This window comes from Tachyglossus aculeatus, chromosome 2 (genome assembly GCF_015852505.1).
Source record: "Tachyglossus aculeatus isolate mTacAcu1 chromosome 2, mTacAcu1.pri, whole genome shotgun sequence".
NCBI lineage: Eukaryota > Metazoa > Chordata > Mammalia > Monotremata > Tachyglossidae > Tachyglossus > Tachyglossus aculeatus.
In genome coordinates this window covers 19310019-19335379 of record NC_052067.1, presented here as the reverse complement: position 1 = coordinate 19335379, position 25361 = coordinate 19310019, and the positions used below count along the sequence as shown (strand labels likewise).

The 25361-nt window shown below is 43.4% G+C and overlaps 1 protein-coding gene across 1 annotated transcript in view; it reads right to left on the bottom strand.

Moving 5' to 3' along the window:
* CREB5 (cAMP responsive element binding protein 5) overlaps nt 1–25361 on the bottom strand; it is a 404059-nt gene that overhangs the window by 282179 nt on the left and 96519 nt on the right. The window contains exon 5 of the mRNA XM_038765997.1: nt 5394–5566. Within this exon, the coding sequence (XP_038621925.1) occupies nt 5394–5566 (173 nt within the window). The remainder of the gene's footprint in view (nt 1–5393; nt 5567–25361) is intronic.

Sequence of the window (25361 nt, the reverse complement as noted above, 5' to 3'; positions counted from 1 at the left end):
CCTTTCCTCTCCATCCAAACTGCTACCCTGCTGGTTCAATCTCTCATCCTATCCCAACTGGATTACTGCATCAGCCTCCTCTCTGATCTCCCATCCTCCTGTCTCTCCCCACTTCAGTCTATACTTCCTGCTGTTGTCCGGATCATCTTTGTGCAGAAACGCTCTGGGCATATTACTCCCCTCCTCAAAAATCTCCAGGGGCTACCAGTCAACCTATGCATCAGGCAAAAACTCCTCACTCTCGGCTTCAAGGCTCTCCATCACCTCACCCCCTCCTACCTCTCCTCCCTTCTTTCCTTCTACAGCCCAGCCCACACCCTCTGCTCCTAACCTCCTCACTGTGCCTCGTTCTCACCTGTCCGGCCATCGACCCCCAGCCCATGTCCTCCTCCTGGCCTGGAAAGCCCTCCCTCCACACATCCACCAAGCTAGCTCTCTTCCTCCCTTCAAAGCCCTACTGAGAGATCACCTCTTCCAGGAGGCCTTCCCAGACTAAGCCCCCCATTCCTCTCCCCCTCCCCATCCCCCCACCCTACCTCCTTCCCCTCCCCACGGCACCTGTATATATGTTTGTACAGATTTATTACTCTATTTTACTTGTACATATTTATTATTCTATTTCTTTTATTTTGTTAATACGTCTTGTTTTGTTGTGTGTCTCCCCCTTCTAGACTGTGAGCCTGTTGTTGGGTAGGGACCGTCTCTACATGTTGTCAACTTGTACTTTCCAAGTGCTTAGTACAGTGCTCTGCACACAGTAAGCTCTCAATAAATACTATTGAATGAATGAATGAATAAGCGCTTGGGAGAGTACAATACAAAAGAGTTGGTAGACTCAATCCCTGCACACAAGGATGAGAACCTAAAGTGATTCTGGCCCAACAAGAAGACGACGTTTCCAGAATCCTTCCAATCACCTGTGAGAGTCCAATACAGTAAGTGCTCAATAAGTATGACTGAATGACTGAAAAAAGCACTCCAAATTGTTTACACTGCTGTCCTTGCAAAAATACTGAGAGAGTTATTTCTGCCAGTTTATAACTCAAAAGAGAAGTGGTTATTTTCTGGAAAGCTGTGTGTTTGAGGATGTACTGACCTATTCACCCAAGCATTAGCTACTGTGAACAAATTATCTATGCTAGGAAAAAAAAGAATCTGCTTCCATTGCATTTTCACAACAGACCCTTAATAAATACCATTACTACTACATAGAGAAATGAGCATCCTGGGCTGGCAGTAGATTGCTCCCCTATCATATCCTGTACCCCCGCAAACCACTTCTTCTCTGAGGAGCTGAATGAATGAACTTCTTCCATGATATCCCTTAAAATGACACCACACTAGATTCTGTTTTGAACTGCATGCTCTGAATCACCGGCACTCATTTTCACCAAGGGCTGACTCAGTTTATCTGCTTTCCAATGCCTTTTACAAATGCTTGTCTCCAATCTTGTTTTCCCCCCATGCTGCCTGGCTGTCTTTTTTTTTCCCCCTTTCCATCTGGGAAGCTTATCTTCCAGTGTTATGCCATCAATCAGCCAACGGCACCCTTCCCGGCAATGCATCTGAGTGTTCCCCTCATGCACAAGTACTTACTAGTTGGAGAAGGCCTCCCACACTCTAGGGCTTAATGGGGGATTTTCTACACAACCTAACGATATGCGTACAATGTGGGATTTTTATACTAACCTGCTGGCATGCTCCTATGACAATACCACTTCCTACTCTGAGCTGCGCGTGATGGGGGGATGACAGTTCAGAGGTAAGGTCTCCTAGCTCATGTCCCTCCTCTTTACTATTATTGCTGTGACTCTCTGCATTCCTGTCAATCGATGGTATTTATTGAGCACTTACTGGACTAGCCTGGCTCAGAGCCTAGTCAGTAGCCACAGTAGTTTAATGTCAGCAATCCTATGCGCACATGTCTCCACTAAGATTTGCAGAATAATTCGTCGCCTCTCAGTCCGCAGACTCCGGCTACATAATCGATCCGTGTCCCCTTTGTTCAGAGATCGAGTGTGGGATGGGGGCCGTGGGGCCAGGAGAGAAAGAGAAAATTCAGGGGACTGGTAGGGAAAGCAAGGAGTCGGAGGGAGAGCAGAGGAAGGGAGTCGAGAAGTCCTACCGGGAATTCCAGCTGTGAACACATCCACTCATCGCAGCAAAATACACCATGCGTGGGCACAGGTGGGTCCCGGTCCCATGGCTGGATCAGAGCTCCAGCACTGGGCCTGAATGAGGACTTTCATTGCCGTTTGCTGTTTTGGTTGGCCAGTGGCCACCGCAAACATTTGCAGGTGGCTTGGCCAGATTTTGACGCTTAAATATTTGAGGTTGTGATAAAAATCAGAATATTGCTACAATATGGTTCTGTGTAAGCTTTCAAATAAGATATCTGCAATTTCAAACGTTCATTTCAAAACACGGCCTCTAGAGGAAACTCACGTTTTAAAATAAGTACTCATTTCCTCTTGGCCGGGAGGGGGTAGGGAGCAGCCTTCCTAATGTTTTACCACCTAGCGTTCACTATCAAATCCTCCAGAGAGATAGACGGTGCTCCTCCCCCTTGCACACTCGATGTTAATCCCCAACCAGTCTGAGGATGGGTTACATGGAGATAAATGGAAATGACAGAATGTGTACTTTTGAATCAACGCAGCAGGCACTTTGGGGAAAAATCTAAAGAGAAGAAAAAAAAACAAGTCACTCCAGAGCTTAGCAGTGACTCAGAGTCCAAAAAGCAGCAATTATCTCCTAGGACATGCCAGGAAAGAAACAAAACATCCCAGGATTAGGGAAGAAACTGGAAGATCATGTCAGAGAAGCATGTGTGTATAGGTAAACCCACAACACCCACACAGATGCACTGTTGGATGATTCGCAAATGTTACCCAAACCTATGCTTCTGGATCTGAGAGCTCACCTCCTCCAGGAGGCCTTCCCAGATTGAGCCCCCTTTTTCCTCTCCTCCTCCCCTCCCCATTGCCCCCCTCCCTCCCTCTTCCCTACCCCCTTTTCCTCCCAACACATATATATGTACATATTTTTTACTTTATTTTACTTGTACATATTTACTACTCTATTTTAGTAATGATCTGCATATAGCTATATTTCTATTTATTCTGACGGTTTTGACACCTGTCTACTTGTTTTGTTATGTTGTCCATCTCCCCCTTCTAGACTGTGAGGCCATTGTTAGTACAGTGCTTTGCACACAGTAAGTGCTCAATAAATACGATTGAATAAATGAATGAGTGACTGGGCCAGTTTTAGGGACCATAACCAATTACATTGGTGTTAAGGTCAATCTTCGAAATAGTGATCCACAATACAGCACTGTTCTAGCTCACATTTGCACCAAGTGTTTAGTACTTCAGTGCCTCAGGGCTCTGGAGAGGGGAAGGGGGATTTTGGGAGAACTCTAAGGGAAAAGAATGTTAGTAAAACAGCTCATAAACTCGAGCACATTTTTTTTTCCTTCAAGGAAAAATAAAATAATTATAATTAGCTAGTGTAGCTGTGAAGTGACTGTCCATAGTCAAGTCATTATCTAAAAGAGTCATTTGGGATTTGAGCACTGTCACCCTTATGAATTCATCTAATTCTGCAAAAAGTCCAGGTCCTCAATTTAAGTTGTTATCCCCAAAGTCATTTCAGAAGAAAAGACACTTTCAGAGACATTTTTGCTAATTCAACCATGGTCTCTTCAAAGTCAAGCATTCAGCTAGGCAACAAATCTCTCTAAGGGAAAACTAAATTTATTTCATGAAAAAATGGGTATGACTCTCCTCTGACACTTGATTATTAGAGTGAATTCTTCCCAAGTGGCAGTAAAAGCAGATAGGTTGAGAGGTGCCAATGACAAATAATTTTGCTTCACAGTCACTATTACTGATGGGTAATTCCCACAGCGTCTGGGGTGGGGGCAGGCAGGGAAAGTGTCTGCTAACTTTATTGTACTGTACTCTCCCAAGTGCTTAGTGCAGTGTCCTACACATAATGAGTATTCAATAAATACCATTAATGAAGATGATGACAGCTTCCTGTAATGATTGGCTTCCCTACCAGCTGCTTCTGTCTGCTCCAGTTTTCTTCCAGCTTCTCTTGGATGTGTCCATCTCTTGTTCATGCTGCTCCCTCGACCCACCACGTATCACAGTCTCCCGGTCCTGAAACCCATCCCAATCTCACCTGGGCCAGGCCAGCTCATATCTCTGACAGGTTCCTCCCTCTCTCTCTCCCTGTGCTCCATCTACTCCCTACCCACCAGAGAGGCTTCCATAATTTGCAGTCCTTTTATCCTCTGCCTAAAAGTGTTCAGCATATACAGGGACAGAATGCCCCAGTATTAGTGGTAATACTTCTCAGTACAGGGTAGCCTGAGAGAAAGGAGTGCCATTTTTTTGTTTGTTTGGTGTTTTTTTTTTTGTTTTAGAAAAGTAGCTCAAACTGAAGCAATGAACACGAGTTAAAACCAGTGTAAATTAGCTTGAACAAGTCTAGACAGTGTGTTTATTTTGTCTAACACTGTGCTCCTCAAAGGATATTTTACTGGGGCCATACTTTGAGATTAGCCTAATCTTGATAAATAGTTTTTAGCTGAAGAGTACTAGCCCAATGAGGACTTCTCACAGTATCTGAAAAATGAAGATCTCGAGAGCATTTATGATTTTGATTATTTTATTGATGGCTGCACCAAAATTATTAGGTGGCTGGACTCGAGAACCACTGATATTCATTTGTAGCATGAGTGTAATGTAGGAAGGGTTAGTGTCTCATTCTTTACTGAAACACAGAAAACTGAGTAGAGGTTCTGTATCTTGGACCAGTTTGTATATTATTCTAGCTTTTATTCCCTCAGTGACCTTGAAGTATTTTTCTTACAGCGTTTTGTATGAGAAAGGAAATTTTTATTGGTCCAGTTTCACATCTGGGGAAACTGAAGATAAAGGAGGTGAAGTGACAACTCAGTTTTGGGAGAGCTGGACTAGAATCTGGTTCTCCTGACTTCCAGTCCTGTGCTGTTCCTACTGAATAGTACTTCTTTGAGATTTAAACTCTCATTCAAAATTGTGAACAAAACCTTGAATTTTGTAGTCTGGCTTTATAATTATTTTCAAGGAGTCCCAAAATAAATGCAGCATCCAGAACCAGAGACGTTTGAGCAACTGTCCACCTTCTCTTCTAAAGCCACCCCTCACACCCTTGGCATTACTCAATTTCCCGATATCAAATCGCCTGAGACACCATTTTGATCTCACTCGGCCCCGTCTGGGGAGTGGGGAAGGGGCACGCATGTCAACAGGTTCAAGATCCGTGTGGCTCAGCCGCCTTAAATCAGACATCAAACCTGCTGCCGCTTCCTTCAGAGGACGCGGAAGAGGTTGACTTACCCGATCTGTCGGTTCGTGGAAGGTGCTTGCGTGATGACGGAGCTGGACTGAGGGGACGGCATAGCTTGCTGAATCACCACACTGGTGTCATGGTTGGGCATCCTGGTGTTACCGAGCTGGTGGGATCCAGGTCCCGTCAGAGTTCCTCCGACAGCGTTATGCATAGAGATATTCTGTAATAGAGATGGAAGAGGAAGAGAGCAGAAAGAAAAAAAATTAATCATTGGTAGCTACTGAACACATAATAATAATAATAATACTGGTATTTGTTAAGCACTTACTATGTGCCAAGTACTGTTCATCTATTCATTCATTGGTATTTATAGGGATCTTACTGTGTGCAGAGCACTGTACTAAGCATTTGGAAGAGTACACTACAACAATAAACAGACACTTTCCCTGCCCACAGGGAGCTTACAAGTCTAGATGGGGAGACAGACATTATCATAAACAAATTACATGTGCACATAAGTGCTTTGGGGATGGGGGTAGGGGGAAGAACAAAGGGAGCAAATCAGGGCCATGCAGAAGGGACTGGGAGAAGAGGAAAGGGGTTGCTTAGTCAGGGAAGGCCTCTTGGAGGAGTTATGCCTACAGGAAGGCTTTGGATGGAAGGGGGAGGGGGGAGAGTTATCTATCAGATTTGAAGAGGAAGGGCTTTCCAGACCAGAGACAGGACATGAGTGAGGGGTCGGTGACAATATAGGTAAGATCAAGGTACAGTGAGAAGGTTAAGATTAGAGGAGCAAAGTGCGCAGGAAGGGTGGTAGTACAAGAGTAGCGAGGTGAGGTAGGAGGGGGCAAAGTGATGAGTGCTTTAAAGCCAATGGTGAAGAGTATTTGCTTGGTATGGAAGGTGGATGGGCAACCACTTGGGGATTTTGGGGAATGGGGTGACGTGTCCTGAATGCTTTCATAGATAAATGATCTAAGTGCTGTGGTAGATTCAAGGTAATCAGGTTGGATACAGTCTCTGTCCTACATGGGGCTCACAATCTTAATCCCCATTTTAAAGATGAGGGAACTGAGGCACAGAGAATTTACGTGACTTGCCCAAGGTCACACAGTAGAAAAGTGGCAGAGCCGGGTTTACAACCCATGCCTTCTGACTCGCAAGCCCATGCTCTTGCCTCTAGGCCATGCTGCTTCCCATTTACTGGGTGCTACCTGCTAGGGAGAGTGTAATTCATTAGAGTTGGTAGACATGAACCCTGCCCTCATGGACACTACAGTCTAGAGGGGAAGACAGACAAAATTAATTACAGATAGGGGAAGCAGCAGAGTATAAGGATATGTACATAAGTGCTGTGGGGCTGGGGTAGGGTACATATGCAAATCCTCAAGAGATACAGACCCCAGGGCACAGGCGATGCAGAAGAGAGGGAGAACAAGGTGGGGAGATGAGAGGCTAGTCAGGGAAGTGTTTCTTTTTTTTATGATATTTGTTAAGCGCTTACTATGTACCAAGCACTGCTCTAAGCTGTGGGGTAGATACAAAGTAATTGGGTTGGACACAATCCATGCCCCACATGGGGCTCACATCTTAATTCCCATTTTACAGATGAGGTAACAGGCACAGAGAAGTGAAGTGACTTGCTTAAGTTCACACAGCAGACAAGTGGCAGAGTCAGGACTAGAACCCAGGTCCTTGTGATTCCCAGGCCCCTGCTCTAAGGCAATAGAATTTTAATAGGGCTTTGAAGATGTGGAGAGTGGTGGTCTGTCAGATATGAAGTGGCAGGGAGTTCCAAACCAGAGTGAAGAGGTGAGCAAGGGGACAACAGCAAGAGAGACAAGATCAAGGTATAGTACATACATTGGTGAAGGAAGCGTGAAGTGTGTGGGCTGGGTTTTTCGTATTGTTTGAAGCAAAAAACAGTTGTGTCAACAGAGGGGAGGATCATCGGCTATGGGTAAACCTCAAGACCTAGTTCTTTTGCAATTTATAACTATGAAGGCATAAAAAATAACTACTTACTTTTACAGTATGGAATAAATGGAAAAATACCTGGAATTTGCTAATCACTCTGCCACCACCCAGAAGCAAGATTTATATAGGGGACATTTAGTACATGATTCTCTGACTTAACATGATATACATTCTGTTTGAAAATGATTTCTGCGGTTGAGTGCACCGAGCTATGATTTAAGGAATTGGCTGCTCCATCCAGTCGACGTTTTGCTCAAAATGAGAAGCATACTGAGGTTTTTTACAGTCTTAGAGCAGCAGACAGAACACAGCATTTTTTAAAACTGTCATCTCTTCCCCTGCCATAAGGCGTGGAGAGATTATCATTCCTGCCTGCTGGAATGATAATAACTTTCCAAATCACCTGGTGTTCAATGACTAAAGATGGGTTGGAATGTTTTGTCCTATAACTAACATACTGGAAGCCTTTAACTCTTCCCACAGCTATACCAGTAACTTGTTTTGTTCCCAACTGAAATTTTAAATGGAGAATTCCATTCTAGGTACTGTTCTATACAGAACAGACTTGCTGCCTCATGCCTAACTAAGCAGCTTGGCCTAGGGGAAAGACCACAGGCCTGGGAGTCAGAAGAGCTGGGTTCTAAACTGGCCTCTGCCACTTGCCTGTAGGGTGACCTACAGCAAATCACTGAACTTCTCTGTGCCTCAATTTCCTTAACTGTAAAATGAGGATTCAATACCTGTTCTCCCTACTACTTAGACTGTGAGCCCCATGTGGTACCTAATAACCTAATCAGAGAAGCAGCCTGGCTCAGTGGAAAGAGCATGGGCTTGGGAGTCAGAGGTCATGGGTTCTAATCCCAGCTCTGCCACTTGTCAGCTGTGTGACTTTGGGCAAGTCACAACTTCCCTGGGTCTCAGTTCCCTCATCTGGAAAATTGAGATTAAGACTGTGAGCCCCACGTGGGACAACCTGATTACCTTGTATCTCCCCCAGCACTTTAAACAGTGCTTGGCACATAGTAAGTGCTTAAGAAATACCAAAATTATTTATTATTATTATAATTATCATGTATCTAACTCAGCACTTAGTACAGTGCTTGACATATAGTAAACACTTAAATACCCCAGTTATTATTACACTGTGAGCCTCATGTGGGACAGGGGCCATGTCCAGCTGATTTACTTGTATTTAGCCCAGAACTTAGAATAGTGCTTGATGCATAAAAAATGCCATTAAAAGAAATCCTGGACAAACTTGAATCTCTACCCACTCCTTTGCTCCTGTTCTAGGAAACCTGAGAGTTCATACCATTCCTACTCATCTCTCTTCCCTCTACTCCTGGCACAGGTGGCCCCAGGTCTAGTGAGATTGGTGGGAGATGGGGAAGAAAAATGGAAGGGGCCAAGGAGAAGACGGGTCCACCAGGACTAAGGAATGTCAGCTATCAATTTCGTGATCACAGTTCAGGGCCAATCAGGAGATACCCACCAGGAAGCTGGCTGAGTCCCCAAGTCCACTGAGACTTGCTCAAGATGAACTAAGTTGAAGAGGGATGAACATTACTTTCCTGGACTGAAAACAGGGTTGGGGCTGCCAAAGTTGTTAGGCAGCAAATTCTTTTCATTTTTTCCAACTGTCACACAATATCTAAATAAAGAAATAAATCCCAGACCTTTGAAAGATTTAGTGCTGCCATATATTTTTCTATATGGGACTCGAGTGCATTTTATAAAGATTTGTTAAGAGTTTAAAAGTAAGCCAAATGATTGGGTATCTTGCTGGTTTCTGAGCCATCTCTGCCTGCAAAGGGAACTAAGCAGAAGCAGAATGGATAGGGGCTTAAAAGTGAAGAAAAATAAATCCAGGGAAAAATAAATGAATAGGACAAAGCAAAACTATTTGGTGAGGGCTTGGAATACAAAATGCAATGCTTATTAGGGTTCTTAAAAGCAGGTTAAACCCCAGAACCTAGGGAGATCTTGTACAGTCTAAGGGATTTCTTGGTTATTGTTTATTTGACAATGGAGAGGAGATGAAGGAATGGAGTGTCACTAGCAATTTGTTAGTGGAAATAAAAGATCTGCCAGCACTTTCAGATTAGGAAAGAGAAAAGAGAAATTAGTCCCCAGGAGAACTAAGGGGGACCTTTGAAGTCCTGAAGCGGAGAGTAGGATTTCCTGTGAGAGTGTTAAATGATGGTGATAACATTCATGGCATTTACTGTTGTGTCTGTCACACTGCACCTTGCCCAGTTTTTGATTTCCTACTCCTAATCCTAACCACACAGTTTGACAGAAGTCTAGGTGGAGACTGGTCGCCTGGCCTAACCTGTGAATTGATTGCATTGTGAACACACACACACACACACACACACACACACACACACACACACACACACACACACACACACACCCCACACCCCCCATGGCTTCATGTGTGACATGGAAGAGGTTTTCTATATGATTCCTTGGTAGCGATGTGACTGGGAGAAAAATAAAACATTATATTTGTATCCTGTTCAGGATAAAAACAAAGTAGAAACAACAAAAGAAGAAAAGTGCATTCAATTCACATAGACAGCTTTGATTAGGAATAATGATGATATTTGAGTTATACCGAAAAGGAATCCTTTTTCTGGAAAATTAAATACTTTGCCTAAATACTCAATTCCTCAATAGGCATAGTTGTTTGTAACACAGCTAGCCAGTAGGCCTTATTTTCCCATTTGACAGGAAAGGAAACAGTCTTGGGACTGTCTTGGGGACAGTCTTGGGAACAGTCACCTCCTCCAGGAGGCCTTCCCAGACTGAGCCCCCTCCTTCCTCTCCCTGTCCTCCCCCTCTCCATCCCCTCCACCTTACCTCCTTCCCTTTCCCACAGCACCTGTATATATGTATATATGTTTGTACATATTTATTACTCTATTTATTTAACTTGTACATATCTATTCTATTTATTTTATTTTGTTAATATGTTTTGTTCTCTGTCTCCCCCTTCTAGACTGTGAGCCCACTGTTGGGTAGGGACCATCTCTATATGTTGCCAACTTGTACTTCCCAAGCACTTAGTACAGTGCTCTGCACTCAGTAAGCTCTCAATACGATTGATTGATGATTGATTGATTGGGAGGCAAGGGAAGGAACCATGGCTTTGGCTTCTCTTGTAGTCTCCCATGTCCCAGCCAAGTCTGCCCTACACCTCCCCCATGGTGCTGGAGGGAAGCAGCCAGAAAAAAGGGAATGTCACCTGGGCTTTTGTGAAGGTGTCTAACTGAAAAATCAGCTAGGCTATCTCACCTGGTGGACCGCCTCAGCAGGTATCCTGAAAACATCTGGCAAACATAGGGGGAAAAAACTGCAGCAGCTTCCAAAGAGGTGACTCTGACAACATGCTGGTCTATAATAATTGTGGTACCTGTTAAGCATTTACTATATTCCAAGCACTGTACTAAGCACTAGGATAGATACAGAATACTCACATCCCTCATGGTCCTCACAAAGTAAGTAGGAGAGAGAACAGGAATTGAATCTCCATTTTTCAGATGAGGGACTTGCCCAAGATCACAAAGCAGGTAAATGGCAGACCTGAGATTAGAACCCAGGGCCTTTGACTCTCAGACCTGTTCCCTTTCCACTAGGTCACACTGCTTCCCCACAGCACAGCACAAGCTACAGCACAGTAGTGTTTTGATGTCTCTGCCATTTCAGTAATAAATAATACTTGCACATAAAATAATCAAGTGCACTTTGCAATACGTTATACCTCCGAGTGCCCAATCACTTGTTAAACCCTCTGTCTCAGTGGGAATATGATGTCAAAGGAGATAGAAGGTGAGTGGCAAACCAATGGCATTACAGTTCTGAACACGTTCCCTAAGTCTTTGGTTACAGCAATGGGGTTCATTCATTTTCTATGAAGGGAGACTCCATTATCAGCTTTACTCTTCCAAGTACGTAGTACAATACTCTCCATAGAGTAGGCATTATATAAATCCAGTAAAATAATTAAGGAATTCATTTATTTATCTAGACTGCAAGCTCACTGTGGGCAGGCAATGTGTCTGTTTATTGTTATAGGTACTCTCCCAAGAGCTTAGTACAGTGCACTGCACACAGTAAGTACTCAAATACAATTGACTGACTTTCAGAGCATCTAGCTACTGCAGAAGAGCTGGGGCATATGAATCTCTTAATTCTTATTCTAGGAGACTTCCCACTGAAATCGAGCAATAGTATTTATCGAAGACCTAGTGCAATCTTTATGTTTACTGATAACTATGATTCTATCCCAGTGCTTGGCTCATAGTAAGTACTTACTAAATACTTTTTCACCAAAGCCCTGTGCTAAGTGATTGGCAGATACAATAGAAGAAAAAAATACATGAACTTTTATGTCCATAGGAAATTTAAAGTTCTAACGGGGGAACATGCATAATTTAAAAAAAGGAGGAAGAAGTGATCAAATATATTAAATGAATAGATGAGTACAAAAGTACAAAGATGCAGATTTGAGTGCTGTAGCAAAAAAAAAAAAAAATACTGTGATCTTTTGGCAATCTGGGTATTTGCACAGGACCTAATGACCACAGCCAACTGACATGGGGTTGAGGGGTGAAAGGTCTTGCCATGTAATAGAACAACATTTCTTCCGTTTCTCTGCACTCTTCCATTTAAAATAATCCAGGAAAGGCATTGCCAGAACTGCATCCAGTGCTTAGAACAGTGTTGGGCACATAGGAAGTGCTTAACAAATTCCATAACAATAATGATAGGACACAAAATCATATTTGTTTGATCCCAAATAAATGATTTATCCTTCTAGTGTCTCATAGCATCTATAACTTGGGAAGATAAATCCAAACGATCTACCTGTATAAATCAGAATTAGGGTATCTATTCTATCTGCTCTTTAATAGCTAATTCAATTACAAATTAAAGTTCTAAAGATCAGAGTTTGAAATTCAGTCTGTCAGTCTGATATTCAAGTTGCTGAGGCTGATTCAAAGGGGAATTAGGTGTATTTTTCTCCAAAAACACTAACTTTGTCTCAAAAGTTGTAAAGTGTCATTCTGAACATGTCTCCCCACTCAGAAAAAATTAAATCGTTCTCCACATCAAGCAGAAATTCTTGATCTCTGGCATTACTGCCCTCAATTAACTCTCTCTATAAGGAGAATTTAGCTCTAGCAGTAAGGTGAGCAGAATTGAAATGGGGAGGGGGAAAAGGAGGAATAGAGGAGGGAGAAAGAAGAAAAAGGTAAAAAGGCACTTAAAAACTCACTTCTATCACAGTCTCCCAAGTGCTATGATAAACAGTGAATTAAATCTCTCCATTTTGCTGTGTCTTACCCTTCTGCACCTCCTATCCTTGTTGTGGCTGATTTAATGAATCAGTTTTCCTTTCCTGCTTTGTCATGGCTATTCTAATGAACTCAACTCCCCTCACCTGCTTTATCCAATGAGCTCATCCTCTAGGCTGTGAGCTCATTGTGGGCAGGAAATGTTTCTGCTTAGTTACATTTACTCTCTTAGCACTTAGTACAGTGCTTTGCACACAGTAAACATGCGATATAATTGAATGAATTAATGAATCTCACCCTTCTGTTCCTCCTCCTCCTCTTCCTCCCACTTCTTTTTCATTCAACGAGCTGCCTACAATGAGCTCTGTTATGTGGTCCCCAAATAACCATTTATTTGCTCATCAAAAACTGGGATGGGGTAATTCAGTGAGTACATACTCATTTCATGATCTCCCCTACTGTCTGCATCCCCTAAACACCCACAGCATTTTAAATACACATCATACATACCCTGTTACTTAAGCACTACCTCATGAACATATCTCCTTTTCCTTCTCTCACCTCTCTATAAATGCCACAAATAAATGATAAACTGGGTTCTTGCTATCCTGGAGCTGTCAATAAATGAGGAGGAGAAGTAGTGTGGCCTACTGGAAAGAGCGCAGGCCTGGAGTCAGAGGACCTGGGTTTTTACCCCAGCTCCACCATTTGTCTGCTGTGTGATTTTGGGCAAGTCACTTAACTTCTCTATGCTTCAGTTCCCTCATCTGCAAAATACAGATTCAATACCTGTTCTCCCTCTTACCTAGGTCCAGAGCCTCAGGTAGGACCTGATTATCTTGTGTCTATCCCAGCGTTTAGTACAGTGCTTAGCTCATAGTAATTGCTTAACAAATACCACAATTATTATAATTTATTTTATTGCCTGTCCCCCCCCACCCCAACTCCTATTCTAGAATGTAACTCTGTGAGGGCAGGATCATGTCTCCTAATTCTATTGTACCATGATTGCTTTTGTTTTCTCCCAAATGTTTAGTACAGTGCCCTGCACAGAGTAGGTGCTCAATAAATACTATTGATTGACTGCACATCATCTCTGCTAATATCAAGTTGAAATTTTACATAAGTCCACCCCTATACAGACTTAAGGTAAAAAAAAATGCAGAAAAATTATCTTCAAAACCCATAATTGCCTCGTACCTACTCTGAGTATGTATCCAAGGAGCATACGTGAACTCACAAATGTGTTTGTGTTGCTTTACTGTATTAAAAGCACCAGGGAGAAACCAGTCTATCATTTATTTATGGCATTTATTAAATACTATGTGCTAAGCTAATCAGTTCACCATGATAGGTTACAGTCTAAAGGCCTTGAAAATATTGTCTATTCTATATTCTATACAAGGAATCCCTGTGCCCAGAATAATACTTATGCAGGCAGAGGATGCTCATTTGATGTTGGGTTTTTGGGGTTTTTTTATTGTGGACAATCAAAAATGAGGCTGAATCAAGGGCAGAATTTGGGACTACAAAAATCCTGGTCTGGGGCTTTTCTTGCCAAGTTTCAAGCCTTCAAATGGATAGAAATATACCTGTAAATGCTTTTTCTGCAAAATCCAGCACCCCAACAAGCAACTCTGACCCAAACATAGTTGCACACACAAATATAGATCTTTATAAAGGTGTTATTTCCTTTGCACTTCAATAACTGCACTTAACAACTCTCTCAAAACTAGACTGGTTCTCAGGGTCTTAACTTCTCCAATGGCCCATTGTTTAATATCTAGAGATCTGCTAATCCAGACCCGGAGTCCCTATCAAAACAGTATTAAGCAACTCTTAGAATGGTAAGGGAAAAACAGACACAACAGAAAGCATGAAGAGTGGGAACATGCATTATGAGAGATTTCTACATGACATTTTGCTTTTCCTCTTCCTTCTCATTCTTCTCCTCATCTTTCTGCTATCCCTCTCTCTCCTTTTATTGTATATCTGAGACATGAGGGTGTGCACTGAATGACAAGAAGGAGAATAAGTCTTGACTGCATACTTTGTAAGGTGCTATGAAGGATTTTAACTGTCATCCTGCATGCATAGACTTGGAATATATTATGAAAAAGAAAACATACATAAAAAGTCATGGTGGGCTAGTGGATAGAACATGCCTGAGAGTCAGATGGACATAGGTTCTAATCCCAGCTCTGCCACTTATCTACTATGTGACCTGGGGAAAGTTGCTTAACTTCTCTGTGATTCAGTTACCTCACCTGTAAACTGGGGAATAGGATTGTGAGTTCTACGTGGGACAGGGACTGTTTTCAACTCAATTATCTTGTATCTATCCCAGCGCTTAGTACAATGCCTGGTACATAGTAATTGTTTAACAAGTACCACTATTATAATAATTTGGGGGTGTGGGAATGCGGGAAAAAGAAGCATGGACCACAGATGAAAGCGAAGGCTGGAACAGTCAAGTAAAATGAGTCGGATTCCTGTAAGGTACACAGTAGTACTATCATCACATCTAAACCTCATCCCATCACTGGGGTGTGGAAAGTTTAAAGATTTCCTAATGAAGAAAAATTTTGCAACTGTGGAATTGCCTCCCTTTAAATGGACATATCTCTAAATTATATATTATATATCATTTATTTATATTAATGCCTGTCTCTCCCTCTCTGTGTGCAGGGAACATGTCTTCTAACTCTGTTGTACTGTACTCTCCCAAGCACTTAGTACCATGCTGTGCTTAGTACTAAGCGCTCCATAAATACCATTAACTGACAGATTGAAGTGATGCTTGGGCATCAGTGGAGAGTTTCTAATCTGCTCCTAACTGCAAACAGTGCTGAACTGGCTTCATGAGTTGTCTACACTATTCCAAACAGTATTAGAATTGACCACTACTGTTCCTTCAAGATGAAAGGCCACGCCTATATTTGGTGAGGGAAGGAAGTGGAGAGATGCCCAATGTTTTGGTGGGGAGACCAAGATTCTTGGGGCTCTTGCTAGTTCCAATACTGAAGATAGAAGTTTTTTTTTTTTTTAAATGCTGAATCTAAAATTTGGAATTCTGACTTCCAAGCAGTGTTGCCTAGTGGACAAAGTATGGACCTGGGAATCTGAAGGACTTGGGTTCTAGTACCAGCTCCACTACTTGTCTGTTGCATGACCTTGGGCAAGTCACTTAACTTCTCATGCCTCAGTTACCTCAAATGTAAAATGGGATTACGACTGTAACCCAATGTGGGACATAGACTGCATCCAACTTTATTAGCTTGTATTTACCCCAGCGCTTAGTACAGTGTCTGGCACAAGAGCTTAACAAATACCATTAAAAAAAACCCCACCAACCTGATCTTTGCCCAGAGTCCAAAGGAGCCTCAGAAAAGTCAGGATTGGGACAACGGAGGTAGACGGACATAAAGTATCCCTCCACTGTTGCCCCTCACTTTCTTCACCAATCCCACACTGCTTTGCTTCTATTTCCACCAATTTAGACATCATTTTTTTAAATAAAGGGAATAAATTTATCAATCAAGGAAGAAATTCTACAGGTGCTTTTCCTTAGCTATGCTGGGTGCCAGTTAATTGTCCCCTTCCCACCCCAGTCATTCTGCAACTGGTGCTTCTTGTGACCCTATGTGACCACAGCAGAAATGGCTTAGAAAACTGTGGTCTCAAATCATCAGGTTTCCTTTAAGAACATGTTGCCTCTGCAGGCATTCTCAACCCTGTTGGCAACTAGGGGATGAATTCAGACCAACGATAGAAAACTGGGGTTTTCCTTCCTTCTGAGCCCAGAACACCAGGATTTAGCTACCACGGCCGGCACATTCACTTCCTCTTTGCTGTTACTCAGTTTGCAAATGAAGGTTCTTAACAGAGCCTCTTCTTGATTCTCTATGAGGAACACCTTTAAACATCTGATTCTCTCAGTCTGCAACTCCACTTACCTTCCAAAGATTTTCCCTGTACTGTAGAAGTAGTTACATCTTGCCTCATCATCCTCTAGATTGTAAGCTCATTGCAGAGAGGGAATGTTTCCATTTATTGTTATATCTTATTCTCCCAAGCACTTAGTACTGTGCTCTGCACACAGTAAGCACTCAATAAATATGACTGACTGGCTGACTAGTAGAAAGAGCATAGTCCTGTACATCAGGTCTAATCCCAGCATTTTTACTGGCCTTCTGACCTTGCAAAAGTCATTTAACCAGCCGCAGGATCTGGGCTCTAATCCCACCTCTGCTAGTTGCCTGCTGTGAGATCTTGGGCAAGTCACTTAACTTATCTGTGCCTCAGTTTGCTCATCAATAAAATGGGAATTAAATACCTATTTACTTTGGCAGTGAGTCCCACCTGGGACAGGGACTGTGTCCAACATGAATAACTTGTATCCACCTGAATGTTTAGAATAGCACTCAATACATAGTAAGTGCTTACCAAAATAATAACATGAAGAGGAAGAAGAACCACCTCTCTGTGTATCAGTTTTCTCATCTGTAAAATCAGAGGAAGATTTCTATTCTCCCTACCTCTTAGAATCTGAATGCCATGGAGGGGTAGGACAGGGTGGGTCTGATCCAATTGAACTGTTCCTCCTATCCCAGCACTTAACACAGTACTTGACACATAGAAAGTACTTAATAGATACTCATTATATATGTATATTCAACTCTACCTTCAATTATTTATAGTTTCATCATCATGTCTACACTACTGCCCATTTTATTCATTCATTCAATCGTATTTATTGAGCACTTGCTGTGTGCAGAGCACTGTACTAAGTGGTTCTCCTCATCTCTCCGTCTGTTCATTCTCAGTCTCTTTTGTGGGCTCCTCCTTCCCCTCACATCCCTTTACTGTAGGGGTTCCTAAGGGTCAGTTCTCGGTCCCCTTCTGTTCTCTATCTACACTCACTCCCTTGGTGAACTCATTCACTCCCACGGCTTCAACTTTCATCTCTACACTGATAACACCCAAATCTACATCTCTGCCCCTGCTCTCTCTCCCTCCCTTCAGGCTCGGATCTCCTCCTGCCTTTAGGACATCTCCATCTGGATGTCTGCCCACCATCTAAAATTCAATATGTCCAAGACTGAATTCCTTATCTTCCCTCCCAAATTCTTCCCTCTTCCTGACTTTCCCATCACTGTTGACAGCACTACCATCCTTCCCGTCTCACAAGCCCGCAACCTTGGTGTCACCCTCGACTCTGCTCTCTTGTTCACGCCTCATATCCTATCAGTCACCAAAAACTGCCGCTCTCACATTGCCAAGATCTGCCCTTTCCTCTCCATCCAAAGTGCTACCCTGCTGGTTCAATCTCTCATTCTATCCCAACTGGATTACTGCATCAGCCTCCTCTCTGAACTCCCATCCTCCTGTCTCTCCCCACTTCAATCTATACTTCACGCTGCTGCCCGGATCATCTTTGTGCAGAAATGCTCTGGGCATGTTACTCCCCTCCTCAAAAATCTCCAGTGGCTACCAAACTCCGCATCAGGCAAAAACTCCTCACTCTCGACTTCAAGGCTCTCCATCACCTTGCCCCCTCCTACCTCTCCTCCCTTTTTTCCTTCTACAGCCCAGACCGCACCTTCCACTCCTCTGCTGCTAACCTCCTCACTGTGCCTCATTCTCGCCTGTCTGGCCATCGACCCCCGGCCCACGCCCTCCCCCTGGACTGGAATGCCCTCCCTCTACACATCCACCAAGCTAGCTCTCTTCCTCCCTTCAAAGCCTGAGAACTCACCTCCTCCAGGAGGCCTTCCCAGACTAAGCCCTCCATTCCTCTCCCCCTCCCCATCCCCCCGCCTTACCTCCTACCCCTCCCCACAGCACGTATATATACGTTTGTACAGATTTATTACTCTAGTTTACTTATACATATTTACTATTCTATTTATTTTATTAATATGTTTTGTTTTGTTGTCTGTCTCCCCCTTCTAGACTGTGAGCCCGCTGTTGGGTAGGAAACATCTCTATATGTTGCCAACTTGTACTTCCCAAGCGCTTAGTACAGTGCTCTGCCCACAGTAAGTGCTCAATAAATACGACTGAATGAATGAACTTATAGAGATGGTCCCTACCCAACAATGGCTTTCCTTTCTCCTGCTCACACTATTTATAAATCATTTTTGTCTCTCTCTCTAGATTGTAAGCCCCTTGGGGTAATAGAAACATGGTTTTTACCTCTTCTGTACTCTCACAAGTTCTTAGCATGGTGCTCTATTCTCTGGAAGTTTTCAATAAATAGCTCCAATTCAATAGATACCATTGATTGATTGTTACTTTGCGACCACAGCCCTAAAAAGAGTGGGGTGGCAGATCCAACGATACAGTCTTCAGCACAGTGCGTTGACTTTTGGGAATCTGGATTCCACCCCACTTGCAGTCCTGCACTTATCTGTTGTTGTTGTCTTACACTGTCGAGTTGTACATATCTGTAAATGATTTATATTTTCTCTGTCTCCCCTTCTAGACTGTAAACACCTTCTGGGCTGGGAGCTTGTCTACCAATTGTGGTGTACTCTCCCAAATGCTTAGTACAGTGTTCTGCACACAATAAATATTCAATAAAGCAGCATGACCTAGTGGAAAGAACCTTGGTCTGGAAATTGGAGGACCTGTGTTCTAATCCCAGCTTTGCGTTGGGTCTGCTGTGAGTGATGATTGACCTTGGGTAAATCACTTAACTTCTATATGATTCAGTTACCTCTTCTGTTAAAATGGGGATTAAAACCTATTCCCTCCTTCTTAGAATGTGAGCACCACTGGGAACAGGGACCATGTCTAACCTAACTTCCATCTACCACAACGCAGGCCGAACAGTGCTTGGCATATACTAAGTGCTTAACAAGTACCGTAATTTTTATTAATGGATGGCAATTATTAATCGATCGATTGACCTAGAACTGGTTGGGTAAATGCAGGTACTCCCTTCAAAATGACAATATACTGAACCCCTGATCCTACTAACAGGAAGAGGAAAACAATGGTATGGGGGAACTCCTAGGTGGCTTTTACTTTCTCTCAACCCTTCTGTCATTCTCTAACACTGTGCCTGGGGCCTTATAGCCCTGAAATGTTCCCATAACCATTTTATAGGTATTCATTTTAAAAGGCAGTAAAATACTTAAACACAATAAACTTCTTCTCAGGAGCCACCTTTGGCTGTGAGAAATACTCCTGGCACCACTCTTCAACTCCTGTCCATTCCTGTATGTTCAGATTTCTTAATGATTTGTAACTTGCATGTCTCTTGGGTCTACACTTGAAAAAGACACTTTCTGCTATTCCCCAAGAAGCATCATCTCCTTGGTGACATCTCCTGGGCTTCATCCTTTGGGCAAGAAGGGACTGAAACTTCACTTTTAGGTTGTTGGTTTTTTTTTTTTTATTAACTTCAGTTCTCCCAGCGCAAACTTCAACCAGATGGAACCATATTCTATGATGTTCACTTGAAGAAAGGGTATGTGTCTGTTTAGGATGGAGAGTACATGTGGGCAGAGAATGTGTCTATTGTTATGCTGTATTCTCTGAAGCATTTAGTTCAGTGCTCTGCACACAGTAAGCACTCAATAAATATGATTGACTGCATAAATGAATGGGGAACTTGAATACTCAAAGGTTTCAGTGCACCCAATAAAAACCATACAGCGGTATCAGCAGCTAAAAATGGTTGCTGTGCCAATCTGTGCAGGAGGCAAGAAAACTGTGAGGCAGGTGAGCTAGCTCTTGGGAACATTTGGGTCTGGGACACCCATGCTCTCTGAGTGAGCTCTGTAGTGTTCCACATGCGGGTGGAGAAGGGGGCTTGATAAGGCATCAGCAGCATCTATTGAGTACTTACTATGTGCAGAGCACTGTACTAAGCACTTGGGAGAGTATGCTACAACAGAATTAGCAGAAACAATCCCTGTCCATATGAAGAGAGGCAGGAGTCCCAGGGTGGAGGTGCCAAGTGTCCAGGGTGGCCATTTCAAACTTCATAAATACAGAAATGCCACATAACCTGAAGATGGTCATTCAGACCTTGACTGTTTATCTTGTTTCTGCCCCAGGACTTAACACACAGTGTTTGGCACATGGCAGGAGCTTCATAAAGATCGCTATTACCTATTGTTATAATTTTGAGTTGACCAAGGGTGGTTGGGCCAATCAGAATAGTGTGTTTTAATGACTCGTTAGCACCAGCTACTTCTGCCATAAAGAATGAAACAGCAGTGCTCTTGCTAAGAAAAACACGGAAGATTAAGGTCCCTCTTTCCTTCTTTGAGCATACTCCCACATGATAGATGCTTCTTGCATGACTAGCATTTATGTAAGCTCGTCCTCTAGACTGTAAGCTCATTGTGGGCAGGGAATGTGTTATTGTTGTATTGTACTCTCCCACGTGCTCAGTCCAGTGCACCACATACAGTAAGTGCTCAATAAATACAATTGAATGAATGACTGAATGAGAACCAGGACTGCCATCATAGGAGAGAAAGGATCAATGCTTCTCCACTGGGAGGTGACAACTATTTATAATAATAATAATAATAGTATTTGTTAAGTGCTTACTATGTATCAAGCCCTGGGGTAGATACGCTAATCAGGTTGGACCCAGTCCCTGTCCCTCATGGGGGCTCACAGTCTTAATTCCCATTCTTCAGATGGGGTAACAGGCACAGAGATGTTAAGTGACTTGCTCAAGGTCACACAGCAGACAAGTGGCAGAGCTAGGATTAGATCCCAGGTCTTTCTGACCCCCAGGCCTGGGCTCTATCCACTAGACAATGCTGCTTCTCAAGTAAATGCCATTCAGTTGTACCCAGAGTTCCCTAATCAATCCATGAATGGTATTTATTGAGTGCTCACTTTTCACCGAGCACTGTGCTACTCACAATCCTTACCCGCAAGGAGTTTATGGGCTAGAGGAGGACCTTAAATAAGGAATAACATCCTGAAATGAGGTGCTTAGTGCCCCTTCACTGGTCAAAATCATCCCACCAGCGACTAATCTATCTATCCTTAGAGAGACAACAATGATCCTCATTCATTTCAGCCATGATGGTGGCATTCAAAATGTGGGCAGCTGTCTCCCGAGACAGGACCTCAACCTAGTTGATACTGTCTGATTTGCCCCTGGATGGGAGCAGAAGCAAAATGGTAGAACATTGTTTATATTTGTGATCCAAAGCTCATGCCTCCCCTCTATAGATGTCTACTGATAACATCCATCATTTTATTTCACGATTATTTCAATCAACACCCACAGGACACAACTCAGCTGTACCACAGCCTAGGAATGACCGTCCAGTCAGTAAAGCCAAACACAAAGCCAGTTATTGAATGGAAGCAAGTCTGGACTACTAGCAGCCTAGAAGGCAGGCAGAAACAGTCAAAGGAAAGCCTATTGGAAACAAGAAAGGCACCAGAGTACAGGAAATAGGAGTAGGGTGGGTGAATGGAGATTGTAATAAATGACACTTTCAAGCTCTCACATCTGTCCAGTGTGTGAGAGCAAAGGCACTCAGGAAAGGTGAAAGGGACACTGAGCGAATGGGGAAGACCTATTGGGAAATGCTGTTAATGAACATTAAACACACAATTCAGAAACAGCATTAAGGGGGACATCCCAGCCTAGACCCAAGGAAACCAAATTAATTTCCTTTCTTAGCATAAAATAGTGAAAACAGGAAGGCACATTAAATTTATCTTGCCATACCAATGTTCACTTCTTCAGCATTACATAGGGAATCAAATGCTTACTTAAGAGCAAGCATATAGAAATATCACTTTTTCAAAGCTGCTGGTGATACACTGTAGCGTACGATGGGGTCATTCCCCGTTTCCTCCCCTCTCCCTCCTCTCAACCCCACCGCAGCACCCCAATCCCTGTCCTGCCCTAACAGTTATAGGATAGAGTTCACAGTATACTTTGCAACTGCTCACAAACTCCCCTGACCGGAGCATCAGTTGTGCATCTGCATTCCTGAATTTCTGGCAACATCACTCACTCGTAACATATGGCAGAAATATGATCTGCTTTGGGGAGGGAACTGTGTTACAAGACATATTTCCTCATCCTAAACAATAGAGAATGCAAACAGAGTGGGACCCACAGAGTGGCTCTTGGCTGGTAGAGGGGAAATGACTGGAGGGACACAATCCCCCCAAAGTGGACCCTAGAGTGGTTTTTTGGCTGGAGTACTGAAGGCAAGGAATACAGATTTTCTTCTCCCAGTCCCAGAGGAAAAATCCACAAGAAGGTAAAGGATGGGGGACTGAGAATCCCAGTGACACTTCCTGCCTCACTGATTCCCTGGGCTGAGTTCCCCTAGCGGTCACATATGCAGGCAATTCAAGCTGCTTAGCATGGAGACCCCCAGTTGGGCACTAAAAGTGTCGCCCAGATCTCAAGGACCAGGACTTTACATGGTGTGATGCTCTCCAGGTTACTGGAGCCCTGAGGGCTGCTGGCCACAGGTTCCCTTAAAGTAGCTGCCCACTCTCTGGGGTCTTGGGAGCAGGTGGCTGAGGAGGAGGAAAGAGAACTCAAGGATGCTGCCATCTGGGGAACAGACAATAAAAGAAAGAAGGACATTAGCAATGGGTTATAGCCATTTTCAAGAGCAGAGTGACAGAACTAATTGGGGACCACATGTTTTGATAGGAAGGGGGGGATTTTTCAGACCAGGACCAGCATAGTGAAAGCAGGGCAGATGCCCATAACCCATGAGATGGGCATTCTAACAGCTTATTGTGGGAGTGCTAGGACATCAACTAAATCCACAGCACTGTTCTGGGTAAAACAACATGCCTGGATACCCGACACAAAGAGTTAAATCAGTCAGAACTAGAGCAGCAATCATGGCTGCCAGATCTAGGGTGTGTTGGCCTGAGTCTGTTGTGAGTCTGCCTGCTTTTCAACAAAACCCTATGGCATTCCCCTTGCCCCCACCCACTGCATGCCTGAAAGCGGGGATAGAGCTTGAAGGGGCTAAGCATTTCTGGAACTTCTAGGTCCTCAGATCCTGTTCATTCATTCACTCATATTTATTGAGCACTTACTATGTGCAGGGAACTGCACTAAGCACTTGGGAGAGCACAATAGAACACTACACAGATACATTCCCCGCCCACAATGAGCTTACAGTCTAAAGGGTGAGACAGACATTAATATCAATAAATTACAGACATGCACAAATGTGCCCTGGGGCTGGGAGGGGAGATGAATAATGAGAGCAAGACAGTGGGAGGAGAGGAAAGGAGGGCATGCTGTTTTGCTCAAACTGTAAACTCCCCCTCTACACTGCTAACTCATTGTGGGCAGGGAACATGTCTACCAACTCCATTCTACTGTATTCTCCCAAGTGCTTAGTACAGTGCTCTGCACACAGTTAGCCTTCAATAAATGCTAAGGTCTCCATGCTAAGCGGCTTGAACTTAGAGAAGCAGCGTGGCTCAGTGGAAAGAGCATGGGCTTTGGAGTCAGAGGTCATGGGTTCAAATTCTGACTCTGCCAATTGTCAGCTGTGTGACTATGGGCAAGTCACTTAACTTCTCTGTGCATCAGTTACTCATCTGTTAAATGAGGATGAAGACTGTGAGCCCCACGTGGGACAACCTGATCACCGTGTAACCTCCCCAGCGCTTAGAACAGTGCTTTGCACATAGTAAGCACTTTATCAATGCCATCATTATTAAATACCATTGACTGCTTGAATGATTGTGCAGAGTCTGGAGAGAGAGAGAGTAGGGAGAAGGAAGTCTGGGGAAGAACAGAAGAGGGTGGGGAGAGAAATATGAGGAGGGAAAGAAATGGCACCTGGGAGAGAGGGAGCAAAGTAGAGAAGAGCAGAGGAGAGTGGGAGAAGTATCAGAGGGAGAGCAAGAATAACGCTGGTTAAACACATGGTTACTCCAAGTTCATTCAACAATTCTTGGCATCCCCTTCCAAACCCTCAGTACTCAGGTTTGAATGGGTGAGCCTGACCTGTCAATCAATCCATCAGATTTTGAGTGCTTACTGTGTGCTGAGCACTGTACTACACATTTGGGAGACTACAGTAGAACAGAGTCAGTGGCCACAGTCCCTCTCTATCATCCCATTCCTTTTAAACTGATGGGCTTGTCCATTTCAGTCTAACAGTTTTTAAGAATGCTGACACGGTGAGAAGGGCAGAGGGAGCCAGAGAAGGATAAGCGTTCAGGGTGAGCGTCCATAACCTAGATTCACTTGGGAGAGATAGCCCAGCCTATCTCTCCACCCGCAAGAAGTAGATGGTCTGAAGGAGTTCATGGAGCAGATTCCACTTAGAAACACTCATTTTCATGGATTCCAGACCAGTTCCATGCCAGCATTCAACCAAGAATTGAGAATACAAGCTTAGTACACTAATTTTGAGAAGGAATCAACTAAATATTGACTAAACTCTGAAATAATTCCTGAGATTTTCCAAGTGTATAATGTCAATGAGAGCCATATACCCAATCCCCCACTTTAAGAACATCTCCACAAGTATTCAAAATGCCACCTTACTCAAGTTCCTTAAAGCATTCTCTTTGGGTAGATGAGCCTCACACCCTCAATTCTAAGATAAATTCTTCTATTTTAGAAATCTTCATTCAGAAATATGTATAAGGGATAATATATCTCAGATGCCCTTTGGGACCTAATATATTAAGAATCATATCTGGAAAATAAACTGAGGAGCAACATGGCCTCATGGAAAGAGTCCG